The sequence below is a fragment of the Aspergillus homomorphus genome (assembly GCF_003184865.1).
Source record: "Aspergillus homomorphus CBS 101889 unplaced genomic scaffold BO97scaffold_74, whole genome shotgun sequence".
NCBI classification, from domain to species: domain Eukaryota; kingdom Fungi; phylum Ascomycota; class Eurotiomycetes; order Eurotiales; family Aspergillaceae; genus Aspergillus; species Aspergillus homomorphus.
The window spans coordinates 14,004-31,947 of record NW_020291960.1 but is presented as its reverse complement, the minus strand read 5'-3'; the positions used below and the strand labels follow the sequence as shown (position 1 = coordinate 31,947).

The 17,944-nt window shown below is 55.0% G+C and overlaps 5 protein-coding genes across 5 annotated transcripts; 1 reads left to right on the top strand and 4 right to left on the bottom strand.

Annotated features, from left to right (window-relative positions):
• Positions 1-45: 45 nt before the first annotated feature.
• On the bottom strand, positions 46-4,093 carry BO97DRAFT_473879 (putative copper resistance-associated P-type ATPase; the record flags this gene model as incomplete). The annotated part of the gene is made up of 2 exons (XM_025700279.1): positions 160-4,093; positions 46-97 (listed from the first exon to the last, which is right to left on the bottom strand). Exons 1-2 carry the CDS (start codon positions 3,882-3,884, stop codon positions 46-48), a joined length of 3,777 nt encoding a protein of 1,258 aa, XP_025546250.1. The 5' UTR covers positions 3,885-4,093.
• Positions 4,094-4,974: 881 nt separating this feature from the next.
• BO97DRAFT_473878 (transcription factor TFIIIB subunit BRF1) lies at positions 4,975-12,732 on the top strand. The gene is made up of 12 exons (XM_025700278.1): positions 4,975-7,048; positions 7,091-7,273; positions 9,122-9,321; positions 9,394-9,692; positions 9,752-10,026; positions 10,158-10,235; positions 10,295-10,411; positions 10,528-10,666; positions 10,793-10,922; positions 11,006-11,082; positions 12,355-12,387; positions 12,507-12,732. Exons 1-12 carry the CDS (start codon positions 5,380-5,382, stop codon positions 12,541-12,543), a joined length of 3,237 nt encoding a protein of 1,078 aa, XP_025546249.1. The 5' UTR covers positions 4,975-5,379; the 3' UTR covers positions 12,544-12,732.
• BO97DRAFT_400720 (uncharacterized protein) lies at positions 12,193-15,291 on the bottom strand. The gene has a single exon (XM_025694306.1). It carries the CDS (start codon positions 14,850-14,852, stop codon positions 12,624-12,626), a length of 2,229 nt encoding a protein of 742 aa, XP_025546248.1. The 5' UTR covers positions 14,853-15,291; the 3' UTR covers positions 12,193-12,623.
• Positions 15,292-15,393: 102 nt separating this feature from the next.
• On the bottom strand, positions 15,394-15,839 carry BO97DRAFT_266936 (uncharacterized protein). Its single transcript, XM_025690951.1, has one exon. It carries the CDS (start codon positions 15,739-15,741, stop codon positions 15,481-15,483), a length of 261 nt encoding a protein of 86 aa, XP_025546247.1. The 5' UTR covers positions 15,742-15,839; the 3' UTR covers positions 15,394-15,480.
• BO97DRAFT_266935 (uncharacterized protein) lies at positions 15,840-17,464 on the bottom strand. Its single transcript, XM_025690950.1, has one exon. The coding sequence runs from the start codon at positions 17,082-17,084 to the stop codon at positions 15,939-15,941; it is 1,146 nt and encodes a 381-aa protein (XP_025546246.1). The 5' UTR covers positions 17,085-17,464; the 3' UTR covers positions 15,840-15,938.
• Positions 17,465-17,944: the final 480 nt, after the last annotated feature.

The window sequence follows — 17,944 nt, the reverse complement described above, 5'->3', positions numbered from 1 at the left end:
ACATTAAATACAGGACTCGCCCAACTCCACCCCCACTCCCTTTCTCTACCTCAGGAAGCTGAAAGAAAGGGGGGTCCGGGGGTTCTCCCCCGGCAACCTTAATGCCAGTGGCTAGGGACGAGCTACCTCCGCCCAGAACCCCACCCTCTAGGCTTCCACCTAAAAGCGAGAGCAAGACTGCTAAGCACAACCGAAATACTACTCAGCGCCATAGCCAACGAAGCCCAAACAGGACTAAACCGCCAGTGCGTCGGCGTGCCGGCGCGCGTATGGCCACTGACTATCGGGTAGAACACGCCGGCGGCGACGGGCACAAGACAGACGTTGTAGACCAGCGCCCAGGCGAAGTTCCACTTCACGCGGCGGAACACCCGGCGGCTGAGTGCCACGAGCTGCTGGATCGCGTGCAGCTCCGAGTGCAGGAGGATGAAGCTTGCTGAGTTCAGCGCCACGTCGGAGCCGCTGGCCAGCGCGATGCTTACGTCTGCGGCTGCGAGTGCGGGTGAGTCGTTGATGCCGTCGCCTACGAAGGCGACGATTTTGCGGGGCCCCGAGGCCTGGCTTTCGAGGTCGGAGGGTGGGGACTGGATTGCGCGGATGAATTCGGCTTTGCCGGCTGGTGTTACGTTCGCTTGTACGTGGTCGTGCGGGATGCCCAGTTGGTCGGCTACTGCTAGTGCGGTGGTCCGGTTGTCGCCGGTGCACATGTAGATGCTGACTTTTTGGCGGCGGAGGTCGGCGAGGACGGGCACTGCGGATGGGCGGATGGTGTCGCTGATGGCGAAGATGAGGGCTGGAGTGAATGGGGCTGGGGGGTTCGAGGGCCCGGTGATGCGGCGGAGGAGGAGGATCGCTGTGGATTTGCCGGCTGTTTGGTGCTTGGTGAGACGCTGGGTGAGGTCGGGGTCTTCGGTCGTGGGCGTCGTGTTGGTTAGGGCGTGGAGGAGCCGTTGGTTGCCGATGGCGGCTTCGTATTGTTGCTGATCGCCGGGGTTGGTGGACGTGGTCATCCTGAAGGTGCCTTTCATGCCCTGCCCAGTTCGTTCCTCGATGTCGATGCTGGAGACTTGCGTTTGCGTCGATGGCTTCTCGCGGCAGAACTCCGTGATGGCCCGTGCGATCGGGTGGTTGCTGCTCTCTTCTAGCTTGCGCGTGACTGTCCAGGCGATGGAGAGCAGGTCGGCGTCGGCGATGAGCTCGTCATGGTCTGAAACCTGCAGGCTGCCTCCCTCAGTGAGGGTACCGGTCTTGTCGAACACGATCGCGTCGAGACGACTCGCCTCTTGGAAGGCCTCACCGCCGCCTTTTACCAATATACCCTGCCGAGCAGCCAGGCCGCCGCCGACGAAGAGCGCAGTCGGCGCGGCGAGGGCGAGACCGCACGGACACGCGACGACAAACACAGCGATGGCGAATTCCAAGCTCCAGAACGTCCAGCCACCCTGGCTGACGTCCAGGTAGTCTTGCGGAAGCGCTCCGGACAGACCGAGGGAGAGCCAGATGATGAAGGTGAGAATGGCGATCAGGGTGATAATCGGGACGAAGTGGGAGGTCAGCAGGTCGGCCACCCTCTCGAGCGGTGCGCGTCTGCTCTGACCCTCTCGTACGACCGAGATGATCTGATCCAGCATTGACGAGCTTCCCAGGGCAGTGACCTGGACATCCACGGGCTGTCCGACGTTGACGGAGCCAGTATACACTGGGTCGCCCGCTGACTTGTGTACGGGCTTGGATTCTCCAGTCAATGAACTTTCGTCGAACTGGTAGGAGCCGGTACCAACTACTACTCCGTCCGCGGGGGGCGAGGCGCCGTGAGGAATGCTGACCACATCCCCGATCTCCAGCATATCAACACTGGTCCGTTGGTAGCTGCCGGCCTCGGGGTTGTTCTCCGCTGGTGCGCCTGCCTGGGTGCTTTCATGGACCTTCAGCAAGGCCTCGCTTGGCCGCAGCTTTCCGAGGGACGCCACCGCATCTCCTGTCTTGGCCTTGCTGTATGCCTCCATGAACCGCCCAGCCAGGATGAACATGGTGAGGAACACCACCGTGTCGAAGTAGGTCGAGCTATGCGTGCTGGACGAAGACCCCATGGACGCATCCATGATAAGCACGGCCAGGGATGAGACATACGCCACCGTGGTTCCAGCAGAGATCAGAAGGTTCATGCTGCCAAAGCGGTAGAATCGGCGCAAGATTGGTACACGACTCCCAGGACGCCAGAGTGAGTGTATCTCTTTCATGGCTCGCACGTGGAAGATGTCGGCGCCATAGAACATGACCGGCGTGGTCATGATAAAGAGCGCCCATTCGAGGCGCGATGCATCGCCTGCCCACATTGGCTCTTCGAGATATTTCCGAGTCGGGTTATCGGATGAGACAAGGGTCATGAACACGATCCCGAGCAAAAACGTGGGGATCGCCACTATCAGGACAAAGGTGAACCGAGTAAGGAGACGCCGTCGTTCATGGCGTTGCATCGCCCGAGAGCGATCTTCCACACTGGGGGGGTGGTAGACCGTGGCTGTGAACGACTCGTGCGACTGCCCGATCGCCTGTAGTATAGTTCTTATGGTAAGGGACGGTGGTTTGGGTGTATATGTCACGGTGAGAATCGGGTTGTTGACGGAGAGGGCCCCGTCCACCTTGACATCCGACAGCTCCTGAAGTGAATTGAAGACCTTTTCCGGGCAATGGTGACAGAACATGCCATCCACATGCACTGAGACTGTTCGTTCTTCGACGATCTCGCTCTCTTGGCATGCGCCATTCGGAGCAACACTGTTGACCGAAGCATCATACCCTAGGTCCTCGATCTTCTCCACGACAGCGTCGATGTTCTTGCGATCCTCAAACTCGATTCTTCCACTGTGCGTCAATAGGTTTATGGATACTTCTACCACAAAGGGCAGTTCTTCCAGCCCGCGAGTGATCGCGCCGGAGCAAGACCCACACGTCATGCCGCTGATGGCGACCTCTGCAATGTAAGTTGGCGTAGGCTCCTTGCGTCTCGGTGCGACAGTAAGGCTTTGAACCTCATCCAGAGAAGCCTCGAAGCCGATGTCCTCGATCTGCTCGGCGATCTTCTCGGCATTTGCCCGCGGGCCGACGAAGACCACCACCGCACTATTCGTGAGTAAATTGACCGTAATGTCCTCCACGAAGTCAAGCTGCTTGACTTCATTAGTGATGCTGTTGGCGCACGAAGCACAGCTCATGCCGCCAATGCTCACACGCGCACTAAACCTCTCTTCTGGCGCCTGTAACGAGCTGTCTGCTACCGACGATGTCTGCGACGCTACGTTTCCTGTGAGACTCCCAGACACTCGATGCTGAGACACGCGTCCAGCGCTCTTGTCGTCCAACGGACAGCTGCCCGCACCCGGGGCAGACTGATAACGCCGATCCCCGTCCGCCAGATCAAGCCCAGCCGCCAGACTCTCCGACTCTTCCTGCCTGCAGGCATCACAATTCTCGATGTGTCGATTATTGCCCGGGGCCGGCGGGGCGTGGGCGCCGGGCTGGCCGGCAGAGAAGATCGAGTCGCGGGGCAGCCACGCGGTGGTATCGAAGTCCGCGACCACGGAGCCCTTGGGCTCGTAGCTGGTAACATGATGCACGTCGAAGGAGGCGTCGATCAGCGCTCTGACCAGGTCGGATGGCTCCACGCCCGCGGTATGCATAACGCGAACTTCGTGCGTGAGGACGGACACATCGACCTGGATCACGCCCGCGATCTCGGATAACACTTCATCGATGTAGGCCACGCACGACGAGCAGTGCACGTTGCTGACGAAGAATGTGCTGCGCAGTGATCTGGCGCTGAGGCCGGCAGGCGCGCGGGGCGCGATGGCCCCGTTGCTGCTTGTGGACTGCTGCTGCGACATGATTCAACCACGAGGTGGCTGAAGGGATAGATCTAAGTTCTGTTTCAAGGTTTGAGAATAATGTTTGCCCTCGGAATGTTTGCGACTGGTCACGGGGGCGAGCTTTGAGTCAGTTCATTCGTAATAGTTGTGCTTGGCTCTTGGCCGGAATTATGTTTGCAATTGTGGATGTGAAGTGGATGGAGGTAAGGGGGAAATGTGTATTTGAGTTAATGGTGTATGAAGAGAGAAAGGCGTTGTATGAGTAGTCATGATGGATTGCGTGCGATCATTTATAATTGTCTGTGTGGGGGAGAGGCAAGATTGCGCGGTTTGTGCGCGGAAGAATCTGAAGCTCTAAAGAACGCACAAATCGCGCATTCCAGCCAGAGGGTCGCCGATGATGTAAGTAGGTTTGTTTCTACGGTGCACGACCGCTTTCGGCTGCTGGGGACAAGGACAATCAACTCAGGAGATGCAGTGAAGAAGACGTCTAATGTAACTTGGGTATTATAATACCTAAGTTATGTCTTTCAAAACATCATCCATGTTGAAGATGGTAGTAGACCACTTGCGGTGTTCCGGAGCGCGATGGACGGAGTGGCAAAAGGCTTGGATGGCAGAAAGTCGCCACTGGCCAGAGATCTGATTAGATCATGGATGGGGGTCAGGGGCAGGCAGGCAGTCTATTGCCTAGTCCTTCATCATTATCATTGTTATCGACTTCTTGGATGGTTGAAGAGGCTCATCCTGCCCATGCAGAACGAAGGTGCCGCAACCGGCAGTAGAGTGACGGCTGGACTGCAAGACGCTGCCAGCCACGGTTCGTACAGATGCAACGGCACCGTCCAGTCATAGTCATATTCATTGTCGCGTATAGTGAGGGGTATTGAAGGGAGTATAGAATACTATAATCTGCTTAGAGTACGGAGTAAAGGTTAATGAGAAAAGAGTCGAACACCGAGTCGAAGGAGGATCGAACAGGAGTCGAGCGGGAGTCGAACGAAAGGCCAACGCGTGGACGCGACACGTGATCTCCCCGCTGGGCCACCGCGACGCTCGACTCGCGATTTTCCTCTCGCTCAATTCCGCGACCATCTTCATCTTCCATCCTCTCCCTTTCCACCAAGGGAAAAACCACTTATCGCGACTTCTTCCAGCTGTGACGCGTGTCGACACGTCTTCCTCTCGTCGCGATCTTCATCTTCACCACGATCTCTCTAGCAGCAAACCAACAGAGGAAGAGGTGCATCTGCACAATCAGCGCGGAGGTACCCCGCATCTCCCTTTCTTTGTCAACCCTTTTTTTTTCTTTCAAGCTCGACTTTCTCACCTTCTATACTGTTTGCTTCCCGAAGTCCGACAGTGGTTCGGAATTCCGCAGATCATCTTGGCCACTCATCTACTCGATGATAAAACATATGGCGTAACATCTTGCTCAAGCATCTCCCCTCAATATATTCACCAATCATTTGACCAATAGGGGCTTTCCTCTCCGGAGATCCAGTCTTGCATCATGTCCGTTCCAAGACCCGGGATGCGGCCAATGCCACCCCGGAATGGCCCGAGGGCACCTCCGATGGGACGTCTGGCCAGTCTCAAGCCACCAAGCTCCACGCCGATCAGGCGTCCACAGCCCATCTCCCGGCCTCAACCAGTCAGACCGACGACCCATCCCAAAACCACCACCTGTCCGAACCCAGGCTGTCCTGCCCCTCATATCGTGGAGGATGACGGCCAGAAGGTCTGTTCCGGGTGTGGTACGGTCATCAGTGAGGCCAACATCGTCTCCGAAGTCACCTTCGGTGAAACCTCCTCCGGTGCGGCTGTCGTTCAGGGAACGTTCGTCGGCGAGGACCAGTCTCACGTCCGCAGCACGGGCCCTGGCCGGTTCCATGGAGGGACCGAGAGCCGCGAGCTTACGGAAGCGAACGGTAATCGCTATATCACGCAGCTCTCTCGTGCTTTGATGATCCCCGAGAGTGCCTCCAAGGCTGCTACTCAAGTGTTCAAACTCGCGGTCGGGCTGAATTTCATCCAAGGTCGCAGAACCAAGACTGTTGCGGCCGTCAGTTTATACATTGCCTGCCGTCGTCAGGACGGCAACACGGTCATGCTCATCGATTTTGCCGATGTGCTTATGCTCAACGTCTTCAAACTGGGTCGGACCTACAAGGCCCTCTTAGAAGAGCTACGCCTGGGAGGCACTATCTTTCTCATGAACCCGATCGATCCCGAGAGTCTGATATATAGATTTGCCAAACAACTGGAATTTGGGCCCAGCACAATGCAGGTGGCCAGCGAAGCCGTCCGCATTGTGCAGCGCATGAATCGAGATTGGATGACCACAGGTCGTCGTCCCGCCGGTATCTGTGGTGCAGCGTTAATCCTTGCTGCCCGCATGAATAACTTTCGTCGCACGGTTCGAGAGGTAGTATATGTGGTGAAAGTAACCGAGATTACCATTAGTCAACGTCTGAATGAATTCAGTTCGACCGAAAGTGGTGAGCTCACCGTCGACCAGTTCCGTTCCGTTCAACTGGAAAACGCGCATGACCCGCCCTCGTTCGCTCGGTCCAGAGAGGGTCGAAAACCCTCGCGGTCCTTCAAGAGGAAACCCGCTGAAACGGCCGCAGAAATTGAAGGAGATGTACCGGAAGTACAGCAGCCGAGACGGGTAGACTCCGATGGCTTTGCCATTCCAAATCTTCCCATTGATCCGGCGTTGATGGCAGCCGATCATAGCCATAGACGGTTGTCGACTGCCTCCGCGACAAGCGATGCGATATCCGACACTGGGGATGACCCCGCTGCGAGTCGCGCAAAATCGAAGAGACCCCAGATGCCACCTCCCTCGGCGGAACAACTTGCGTCCGAGGAGGCGCTGGAAAATGAAATGGCCTCCTACTTGACACAGGGCTCGAACATGGTTGAGAGCACAGTCATCCCGCCCAAGCCAGCAGTGTCCGATAGCGCAGAGATCGATGCTGCCGAGTTTGAGTCGGACCCCGAAGTGGCCTATTGCTTACTGACACCCGCTGAAGTCGAGATCAAAGAGCGAATTTGGGTGCATGAAAACAAAGACTATCTACGAGCACAGCAAGCCAAGGCTTTGAAACGTGCCTTGGCCGAAGCTGAATCTCAGCCTGGGGCTGACGGCCGCGTACATAAACCCCGGAAACGCCGTAAGGGTAGACTGGGCGATGTCACTTATCTCGAAGGAGAAGGAGAAGACGGTGATGGACGCAGCACTCGTGCCTCCACCCCCGCGGAAGCAACGCGTCGAATGTTGGAACGGAGAGGATTTAGTAAAAAGATCAACTACCGACTTTTGGATTCCCTTTTCGACGAAGGGGGCGCCGACGAGGCCTCCAAGGCAAAGGCTGAAAGTCTCAGTCGAAGCCAGAGCCGTAGTCAGAGTGTGGTCTCGAGACGCAGCGCCAGCATCGAGCCCGAAGCGGCGACTCGGCGAGCTGGGCTCGCAACTGCTTCGACTGCTGAGAAGCCCCCAGCGCCTTCTGTACCCGTGGTGTCGACCTCAGTGCGTGGGCCGGCAGTGCAGGCAACCCAGCCCGCATCGACAGCTACAGCCGAGAAACCCGCTGTGAACGAGGAAGTCCTGGGCCCTGCTGCCGGCCAGAAAAATGGCTACTCAGATGAGGAGCAGGGGGAGGACGACTATGACGATGACGACGAAGTGGAGGACGGGGTCGACGCGGCTTTTGCAGGACAATACGGTGACTACTACGATGAAGGCAGTGACTACTACGATAGTGACTGAGCTGGAAGTGAGTCGCAGATCATTTGGAAGAACATATAGTATCATGGCATGTACATATAGCCAAGGCTTAGCCCCAACGAACTTGGCAGCTTGAACGAACTAATACCTACCATTCCAGGACTGAGCAATCCACCTATATATAGTAGCAAGCAGTGTTCCAATGAAGTAATCTTGAACCTTGAGCCCCTGTTTTCCTAATCTGGACTGGACTCATGGAACTTCACAAGCTTTTGACCTCCTTCCATTTGAAGCCGATATCACGTGCGTCCGTAGAGCCTCGACAACCACCACCACAACAACCACACGGCACGATAACCTCGATCCCTCGTCTCTGTCTTGCCCGGACCTCGGTCAGATCCCAAAAGCAACTTAAGATTCCCAAGGCCGGCGCCATGCATGGTGGCTGTCCATGGTCTAGGCGCGCAAAGTAATAAGAGAGCAGCTCTTCGCCCAGGACTTCAGAGCGTCCAGGAGTATAACGCTAACTTCCTCCCACAACCAGAGTGACTTTCTCAACCATAGGACCTCCAGAATCTTCCTAGCTCTCGGCGTTCCAAGGCAAGGGGCGTTGACCTGGTCGGGCTTTGGAAACCACTGCCAAGGTCCAGGTTTAGGCAGATGCTCCATGGAAACCCTGCTAGAGCCGAGTCGAAGCTCCTGCGCCCAAGCAGTCGACAGGCTGATACTCCACGTACAACGTCAAGTCTACATCCTATGGTCACGAATCCCTGCTCGTGGGGTCTCTGATTGCACACCCTACTCCCTAGATACGCGGCCCTATGCCCACATATAGCACTCGCTCCCAGCCCGGAAGTCCACCTTCCGCGAGCCCATGAGGAATGTGTGAGGCAGGGTTTTCTCCCCGGGACAGAATGCACGAGACAAAAGGATAGAATTACTGGATGTCACCATACTGTCGTCTGACTCTGGGGGATCCTCGGTCCTGTAGCTCCTGCGCACCGTACTTTTGTGGTAAGCCCTGTGTAATAGTGCCGAACCTGAACCTGTGGTATGGAGGGTGGCCGGTTAGGTCTACAACCGGTTAGTATGGCTTCAGCGATGATCGTAGCGGCTGCTACTTGGGAAAAAACTTCGCCAGTCTGCAGGTCTCGTCGTCATGCTACGTTAGCTCTCTCTCGTGCACCAAGTCCATGTGTTTTGCGGATCCACAGGCCCCCCCCCTCGGTGTGTATTGAGGACCCCTTACTATTGATGGCAACGACTAAACCCACTTGTCAGCGTATAAATACTTCGGGCGATTATTGACGATTGTACGTATCATCCGCCATTGTTCCAGCTTCAAGCCCGCTTCTCTTTGCCCGGGATCATGGCGAAGCTCGACATATATGGCCGAGGATTCGGTCTACGCATGGCTATTTTGTTCACTTGCCAGTTAGCCTTCGTGCTGTTTGGTAAGTTCTTTGCGCAGCAGTCTTGGAAACTGCGCTTCGCTGACTTGAGGCTTGCTGCTGTACAGGTTACAATCAGGGGATATACTCGGGGATCGTGTCAAATGAGAATTTCCTGGGGATGGTGGACCACCCCGGTTCGGCCATGGTTGGATTCATCGTGGCCATATACAACCTGGGATGTCTACTGGGGACGTTGATTTCCTTCCTGCAGAGTGACAAGCTAGGGTTCCGGAGGTCGATGTGGTTCTCCATGGCAGTGATCATGGTGTGTGAGTGTCTATATCCCATCAGCCAAAAGAAACATGCTAACATGGGACATCTCGATTGATTCCCGCAGATTGGAGGCACCGCCCAAACATGTTCCTTTTCCAGGACTCAAATCCTGGCGACCCGATTCTTCACGGGCATTGGCACCGGGGTGATGACAGCAGCCGTGCCAGTGTATCAATCGGAATTGTGTGATGCACGGAAACGAGGAATGTACGTCTGCAGCCAGCCTCTCGCAGTCAGTATCGGCATCTGCGTGGCCTATTGGTTCGATTACGGACTGAGCTATGTCGACGGCTCCATCAGTTGGCGACTCCCCATCGCTTGTCAGCTCCTTCTTGCCGCTGGCGTGGCTACCCTTATCCTCGGGTGAGCTTGCACTTTGTCGGGTTAAGGTGATTCTAGTGTGTGTGTCTGATGAGTTCCAGATTGCCGGAGAGTCCCCGATGGCTGTATCGCCATAATAGAGAGGCCGCCGCGTTGCGCGTGCTCTGCGACTTCTACGACCGGCAGGCGGACGACCCGAAAGTTATTCAGGAGGCAGAGGGCATTCGCAGGGCCATCGAGGCTGACAACGCTCGCGGCGAGTACAGGTGGTCGCAGATCTTCAAGAAGGATGAGCTCCACACTGGCCGACGAGTCTTGCTGGCCTATGGGCTGCAGTTCATCAACCAAATGGGCGGCGTCAATGTGATCGTTGTAAGTGTAGACGGCCTTGGAGCAATTGCGGCCATTACTGACGTTTACTCTAGACGTATTCGACAATAGGTAAAGACCCTGGCCTACATCTAACTTTTATCTTCCAGACATGATACTAATCCGTCACCACCCTAGTCCTGCAATACAACGTCGGCCTCGACGCCAAGCTGAGTTTACTGCTAGGTGGAGTGATCGAGCTCATGTTTGTCATAGGCAAGTCTCTCACGGTGTTCATTACTGGAGCGACGAAAAACTAACCATCTGCACTGCAGGATCCTTTTATCCCACGTTCTACGCCGATCGCCTGGGACGTCGAGGCCCGATGATGTGGGGATCATTCGGGCAGTTCTTATGCATGCTACTGATCTCCATTCTTCTGTCATTCAAAGGTAGGTAGAAATCCCCTTCCCCAGCCTTCCTTCCGACCTGAAAGTGTATTGCCCAATCCGGCAAATGGTGAACAACGCGGCGGCACCTCTGACAAAACTTTCTTTGGGTGCTCCAGGAACCAGCCTCGAAAGACCAGCCGCCACGGCATCAGTGCCGTTCTTCTTCCTGTTCATGCTCATCTTCGGCGCCTCGATTAACTGCATACCGTGGGTGTACGGACCGGAGATCCTTCCCCTGCATGTTCGCAATAAAGGGTAGGTCCGACCAATGGGGTTGTCTCTTTCCACATTCCAGCCGGTGGCTCTTCCTTCTCAACCACCTAGCTACTAGCCTGCACCAGGAATTATACGATGAACAACGATGCCTAACAAAGTTTCTAGGTCCGCCATCGGCATCTCCGCCAACTGGCTGTGGAATTTCTTTACGGCCATGATCGCCCCAATCCTCATCCGGGATTTGGAATGGAAGGGGTATCTGATCTTCATGTGTTTGAATCTTTCGTTTGTGCCGGTGAGTTTCTTTTGTCCCCCATCTGCCTTCCAGCTGGTGTTTTCAAGGCTGTTTCTCATGCTGGGACTGACTGGACCGCGTAGATCATCTATTTCTATTACCCCGAGACAGCGAACATGAGTCTCGAGACTATCGACCAGCTCTTCATGGATAAGAAGCCGTATCATCAGCAGGAAGTTTCTAGTGAGACGACAAAGGGGTCAGTGACCTGCACTGAGGTGACGGAGCTTCCGACTGTGAGTTAGGACATCAAATCGTGCCCTGGCAAGGTGGGCACGGTGGAGGTTCTCAGGTGAGTGGGCAATTGATTTGGGCGGAGCTGGGAGCGAAGACGATGACGTGAGGTCGGAAGATGTGGTAGCTTGGAGGTGCCAGTGTGCGGTGCGTGATGAGGGGAGTAGTAACCAAGTCATCGAGGGTTAGAGTCATTGATAGCTAGTGTATAAGTGGAATGTTGCACTGCCAATTTTGCAGGGCGTTGATTTCCCTCCACGAGCTGAATCTCTTTGATTCTCTGATCTTTCGAATGCCCTTCCCTCCCAATGATTATTCTAGGAGGATCTTTCTTGCAAAAAAGCTATATAGCCAGCGAAGATCATCCTCAGGAGCTGCGAGCAGTTTAGCGGGCCAATCTTCCAGCGGTTGACGAGATGAATTGAATAGATTGGTATTGGCTGCGTTGTGTTGTTCCTTCGGAGTAATGCTTCCAACTCCACATTTACACCGATGCCTAGATGGGTGTCCCGCTGGCTTTGGCGGGGATCCAACAGAAATCTAGTTATCTATACCGGGGTGGGGGTTGTAGTTTTAACAACTTCAACTTCCTATTTTTCTGCATAATCCACGTGACTCGCTGCTGCTCCCTTTCATGTCCTGCATTCATGCATCCGCAGACTATACCCCCATTCCGCGATACTGCCTTGTTCAACATTATGGGCCGTGTTTCGAGACCCAAAGCTGCAAAGTTCAATGCGTCCACTTTAGAAAAAGCTACAAAGTGCGATGGAGAAGGATCCAGAAGTTAACTCGGCCAGATTACTAGTACCGAGCGATACTCTACTCGCTCAAAACATATGTGCGAGAATAACGAGTCGGGTCAGTATACGAAGAAATACATAACTGCCATCTAGATTATCTTTGTCCATAGAACCGACCAAGCCGAACCCCTTCTTTTCAGCTTCCTGGCGGTGCGGTCTATACTCCCGTATAGACTAAACCAGAAGACTGTACTACTAGTACTAGGATTGAGATACCAGGAAGCTGAAAGGAAGGGGGGTCCGGGGGTTCTCCCCCGGGATGTCTCCCAGCATCACGCACTGGCAGTGGTGGTGATGACGATGACATTCGAGCATGCCCCTTTCGCGCGTCAGATGCTGTTGTTCGACTGGGAAATACAGTGGCTTCTATACCCCGATTACTATGAAGCTGGTAGGTGCACGAACTGCCTGGCATCGCTTGAGGAGATGTACAGTACCTTCCGGAGGGCGTTTCACTCGAAAACGTATGCTCCTTGGTGGCTTCTTGACCGAGTCCGAGAACCGAGATTTGTAGGATGATCTGCTTCTCGATTCGATGGAGAAATAGAACACTTGTTTCCACTGAGGTGCGCACATTTAGATGATGGCCCCTCTCTTTGATCTTTCAGCTCCTTCCTAGTCTTACGATAGTCCTCGTTGTCTTTCTTTGAGATATATACTTTTTTTAAGGCCAGGATGGCACGGGGTCAGCGATCAAAGACGCGAAGTCGAACCCGAAGCTGAAGCCGGGCGGATCGATCGCCGCTTCACCCTGGCTCGGAACGGAGTCCTGGAGCCCTTCACCCTGGACCGTGGCGGAGTCCTGGAGCCATTCCGCCCAGCTGGGGTCCGTATCCTGCGCTATCTGCGGGGACGGCATTGATTCATTGTTGGGGATATCTGTGATGAGACCCATCCCTCCCGCGGAAGAGCTCTGCGAAGACAGCGCAGGGCATCCAGCGACCACCTCCCCGAGACCCCTACAAGCGGTCTTCAGCAGACGTTTCACCAACCGCCAGCGATGGTCCTGCAGCAGCGTATCACGCTTGAACAGATCCTGCATCGCTTGCGCTCCTTCCAGCAACCCTATCAATCGGTCCCGCCAGGCTTGTTGCTCTGCCTTCGGGGCGCGGTCCCACAGAGTGAGGACGTGTATGAGGGCTCGGCCGAGGGCGTCTAGGCCCAGAATATAGAAATGGAGCGAGGGCGACCTCGTGCTAGCCACTGGGTCATGCCGCGCGGTTGCCTGGATGGCCGGAAAGAGTTGTTCCAGGTCCTGCATAGTGGTGACGAGGTCTTGAATGAGCTGTTCGGTCAATCCCAAAGTTTGTAATGTGTCACGGGGAAACAGTAGATGCAGGGCGACAGCCTGATAGGAGGCAAGCAATCCAGCCCTCCCGCATTCCTCTATCGATTCCTGCTCTACGATCGCGATAACGTTTCGCAAAGCTTCTCTGGCATCAGTGCAGACCTGCGGCAGGCTGCGCCCGCGGTGTAAGAGGTTATTGAGCTGGCGCTGGATGCGTTGCTGCCACGGTTGCGGCGCGGGCGGAGTGCGCGGGGGCGGGGGGTATAGGGCGTACAGGTGGGTGGATAGCGAGGTGATGTGCGCGAGCAGCCAGATGGATTGCAGGGAGGAGAGTTGCGGTTTCAGGGTGGAGAGGTTACATGTTGCGCGGTCGAGTTGTAAGATGCTCGACTCGGGCTCGCTGCTGGCTGGGAGCGTCTGCATTAGCCGCGCGGGCAGGATATCCGCGAGAGGCATGTCCATTTGCAGGAAGGACCATACGGTCAGCGCTAGCACCACCCAGCAGATATTGTGGATCAGCTCCGCCTCGACTACGCCCTGGTCGATACCGTTGATGTGCGCGTGGGGTTGTCGGGTCACAGGCGACTCGTGCAGCTGGGACTTCAGTTTGGTGATGACCCGGCACGCGTAGCCCGTGTAGCATAGTGCCCGGCGCGAAGACCCGCGGCAGACGTGATACCAGCCTAGCAGTAGCGCGATCTGCGCTGTAGATAGTTCCGGCTTGGCCTTGTCTGAGGAAATACTCGGTAGTTGAGAGATGGCCCATCGCAGCAGGACATCTCCCTTGTCGGAATCATCAGTAAAGTGATGGGCATCCGCGAGCAGGATTGCTAGCAAGACCCGATTAGCTGCTCGGCTGCGCAGGTCGCGGAGAAGCAGGGATTTGGAGATGAGAATAGATAAGGGATGGTTGCCAAACCAGACCTCGAGATACTGGGCGATGAGATGCGGAGTGTATTCAGCCAGAACATCCGACTCTATGGAGGGGGACGGATGATCAAACATTGTCCTAGAAGAATCCAGCAGCATACAAGCGCGAAAATACCGTTCCCCAACCCCAAAAAAAGGATGACAACCCAGCACACCAAACTTCCCGACCACCGTCTCGACCAAATCCTGCATCAAGAGAGCCAAGAACCCGGCATAACTGAGACTTCCCACAGGGACAGACGGCCGCCCCTGGCCCTGGACACCAGATACTCTCCCCGAAGCTAACCGCCGATTAAAGGTAGCCACTCTATCATGGAACAAATTTGATGGAGCAGGCGCCGTGGGACCATCGCTGAAGTTCTCGCGAAACATCGCATCCAGCTCTACCCCCAGATTCGTGTTAGGGCTTGTCGTGGAGTTGGGACGGACTTCTTCGCCCGTCTGCCCTTCCTCCAACATCCGAGAATTCTGGCCTGCAGAACCGGCCGTAGACGTGGGCTGAGCAGATGTCGTCGTCTTCTTCGGACGCGGACGACGGCCCTTGGCTGTTTCTAGGTCGTAGACACATTCGATGGAGCGGTCGCGGCAGGCGGTGCAAATGCGTCCCCCTGAACAGGCGATCTTCCGGGCGCGACAGTAGGCGCAGCTGCGCCGGAGCGAGGGTTTTTTGACCATCGCGGAGGGGAAGAGGATGTAGTGTGTAGTCGACCGTTGGTCTTCCTTCTGGGGTTCACATCCTGGCCTTAGTCAGACTGCTTGACTTTAGCGGGCGTAAGCGCTAAGCCCTATGTTACTAGGTAAGTTCCTGTCTTCATAATCTTGATAGTTTGGTAGACTCTGTATTCCAGGAGTGGGAACCTGGAGATTGGCTCTCAGCGGGGGATTGAAGACAGTTGAATGATCCGCGGGGTGAGTGGATCTGTGTGTGATCACATTTAGGTTGTCGTCTCTAGAGAATATAGAATCAGGTGACTAGGTTAATGGCTGGACTCTTCCAATTGTTTGCATACACCTGACCTTCTCTGGAAGACACTCGAGCCATTATGAGGTCCAGTCGAGTGAGAATTGAAATATAAGTCGAGCACTGGAGAAGTAGACTGGGCGTTGAGCCAACTTCATCGTGGTTGGCAGAGCATGCGACTCAAGTGACGGCCTGACCGCTCTTTGCTACTGAATCCTTGTGCCTCCCAAAGTTCCAACCCAACCCAACCCAACCCTCCTCTCTTCCCCTCATTCAAAATTCTACTTCAAGTCCAGTAATCAACTCGTTTTCATTATCTTGTATTTCTTTTCTTTCCTTTAATTATTTATGTCTTGCAAATATTGAATCATATCTGACGATAAACACCAGACATATGAATAAAATATCAACAAACAAGAAACGAAAAATGCAAAGAAAACAGAAATCAAATGTCAGACCAAAGAAAACAAATCCGAAGATATCATGACGGACTTCGCGGTTCATGAGACTGTCCCTACCCAGCCATGCCCATACCGCCCATTCCTGATACGCCAATGTCCAAGAGAGAAAGAGGAGAGAAAAAGGAAATGATTTCACAAACATGCATCAATGACATACGGACGGACGAGATCGAAAGAATTTAAAGAACTGCCCCGGAAAGAAAAGGAAGGTTAAGTTAGTCGGTCGAGGCTGCTTGTGGTTTTGGCCCATCGTCGAGGTCGATTGATTCGGTCGAGTGGCGGGCTGCGAGGCAAACTTTTGATGGAATGTCGCTGTTGCTGACGGATGCTGTGCTGGCTTTACGTGTCAATCTCCATCCCCGTCCCCATTCCTACGCTGTTGTTCAATCCAGCACCAAGACCGGTGTCGACCATGCTGGGCTGGGCACAGAGTGTTTGCAAAAGAGGAAGACCAGGCTCGGCCTGCGTGGCCCCCAAGAGGTTCTGCGTTGCCGTGGCGGGCATGCTCGAAGCAGGTCTGTCGGAGGCATTGAGAATCTGAGTCCCCTCAAAGACGATCGGGTTGGAACGCAGGTTCTGAAGGCAGAGCTCCCAGTTGGAGCCCACGAGTTGGGCCTGGGTGAGGTCATCGCTGAAAAGGAAGAAGGCAGGCACGAATGCAGGGCCCATGGGAGTAATAGGGCGTGCAGTGACAAGGTAGGCATTCAATGCTCGGTTCTTCATGAGGATCTCGGAATCCATGAGGTACGCGGAGAATTGGCGGTCAATGTATTTCTTCCAGCCGCGCACTGCAGCCGCCATGTCGGAGTCTTCGGTTACGATCCGCTGCCAGCTGATCCCCAACAGGCGGGTGGCATCGTCGACAGTGGGCTCCTCCGGAGAGAGGCGAGAGCTTGCAGGAAGAATGCGACGATTGTCGTCGGTATTACTGGTATCATCGAGCCGGCTCTGGATGGAAGAGAGGGTTATATCGTCGACAGTCGGGGCGGTAGGATCCAGTCGCTGGGATTTGCGACTGAGGTTATCGGATGCGCCGGAATGGAGCATTTGAGATCGGGACGAGACCGGAGCGGCAGTTGTGGCGGTCTTCTCCGCACTCTCCTCGTACCACGTGCCGGTTTGACTTTCGGCAGAGATAGCTATCTTGGTACGAGGATTCAGCAGGACCATGCCTGGGCCATAAATGGGTTTCTCTTCTTTCTGTGCCAGGGGCGCAGGGGCCGATGCGACAGGTCCACCCGAGCTCGGGGCCCCGTCGTCGAACCCGACATCATCTCGCGACCTCTTGCGGGAGGGTTTGGCAGTGAAGTTATTATTGGAGTTCGCGAACCCATGGGCGCCATTCGTGAAGAATGATCCCCGGTGTGCATCGGCGCCAGGGTTAAAGCGGGTCTGGTGAGGATACTGAACAAAAGCGTGTTCCTGGGGAGGGGACAGGACCATCGCTGGGCCGTCGGAGAGGCTGTTGAGCATCATAGGGCACATGATGAGCAGGGAATCGCGGCGAAACGCAGGAAACTACAACGAGACGAGAGACGAATCTGTTCTGTCTAGTGAGCTAGAAACAATGAGCTGGAACCACCTGATGGAGCGCAAAGACCCAAGCCGTTGAGGGATCTAGCCCTAAGGGAGGTACGGTCGAACAGGTAGGCCACGAGGTAGAATAGGTAGGAGAGATATAACGAGGAGAGGGATGGAGGATGGAACGTGAGCAAGTATGGATAAAGTGGAGAGGATGGAAACAGGAGGAGTAACTTATGGCAATGGGATGAGGAATAAAGAAGAATGAGGAGGAGGAAGAGAGAGAAAAGAAGGAAGACGGGAAGAGAGGGAGAAAGTAGGGTTATGCGAGATGGGTAGAGCTAGCCAACAAGAGACGAAGAATCACGGGGATGAATGGATGGATGGATGGATGGATAATGAGTGGATGGAGCAACGCGTGAGAGACCCAAGAGAGAGAGAGAGAGAGAAAGAAGGAAAGACGAGACAGCCTGCAGCTTGTCTGTGTTAGGAAGATGAGTTGCTGACGGATGCGGAACCAGCGATTGCGATGCGGAGAGATTCCACGAAGAGCAGGATTTGCCTTGTCTCAGTACGGCCGGATACTGTAACTAACCCATACAACGGGTCGAGTATGCCGCAGCAACGATCAGCATGATACGGTACGAGACGGCAGGGATACGGCAGGACGGACTGACTTTGACGGGTCCACCCAACCTCCGATCAAGCAGCAAGGACGGAGGCATTATTGGTCAATGGAATATTGCCTGGGGCAACCCATGCGAGTGGAGATCTCGACTGTTGGCCGTCTGTCATTGGCCATCCAAGGGTCATCCACGAAAAGC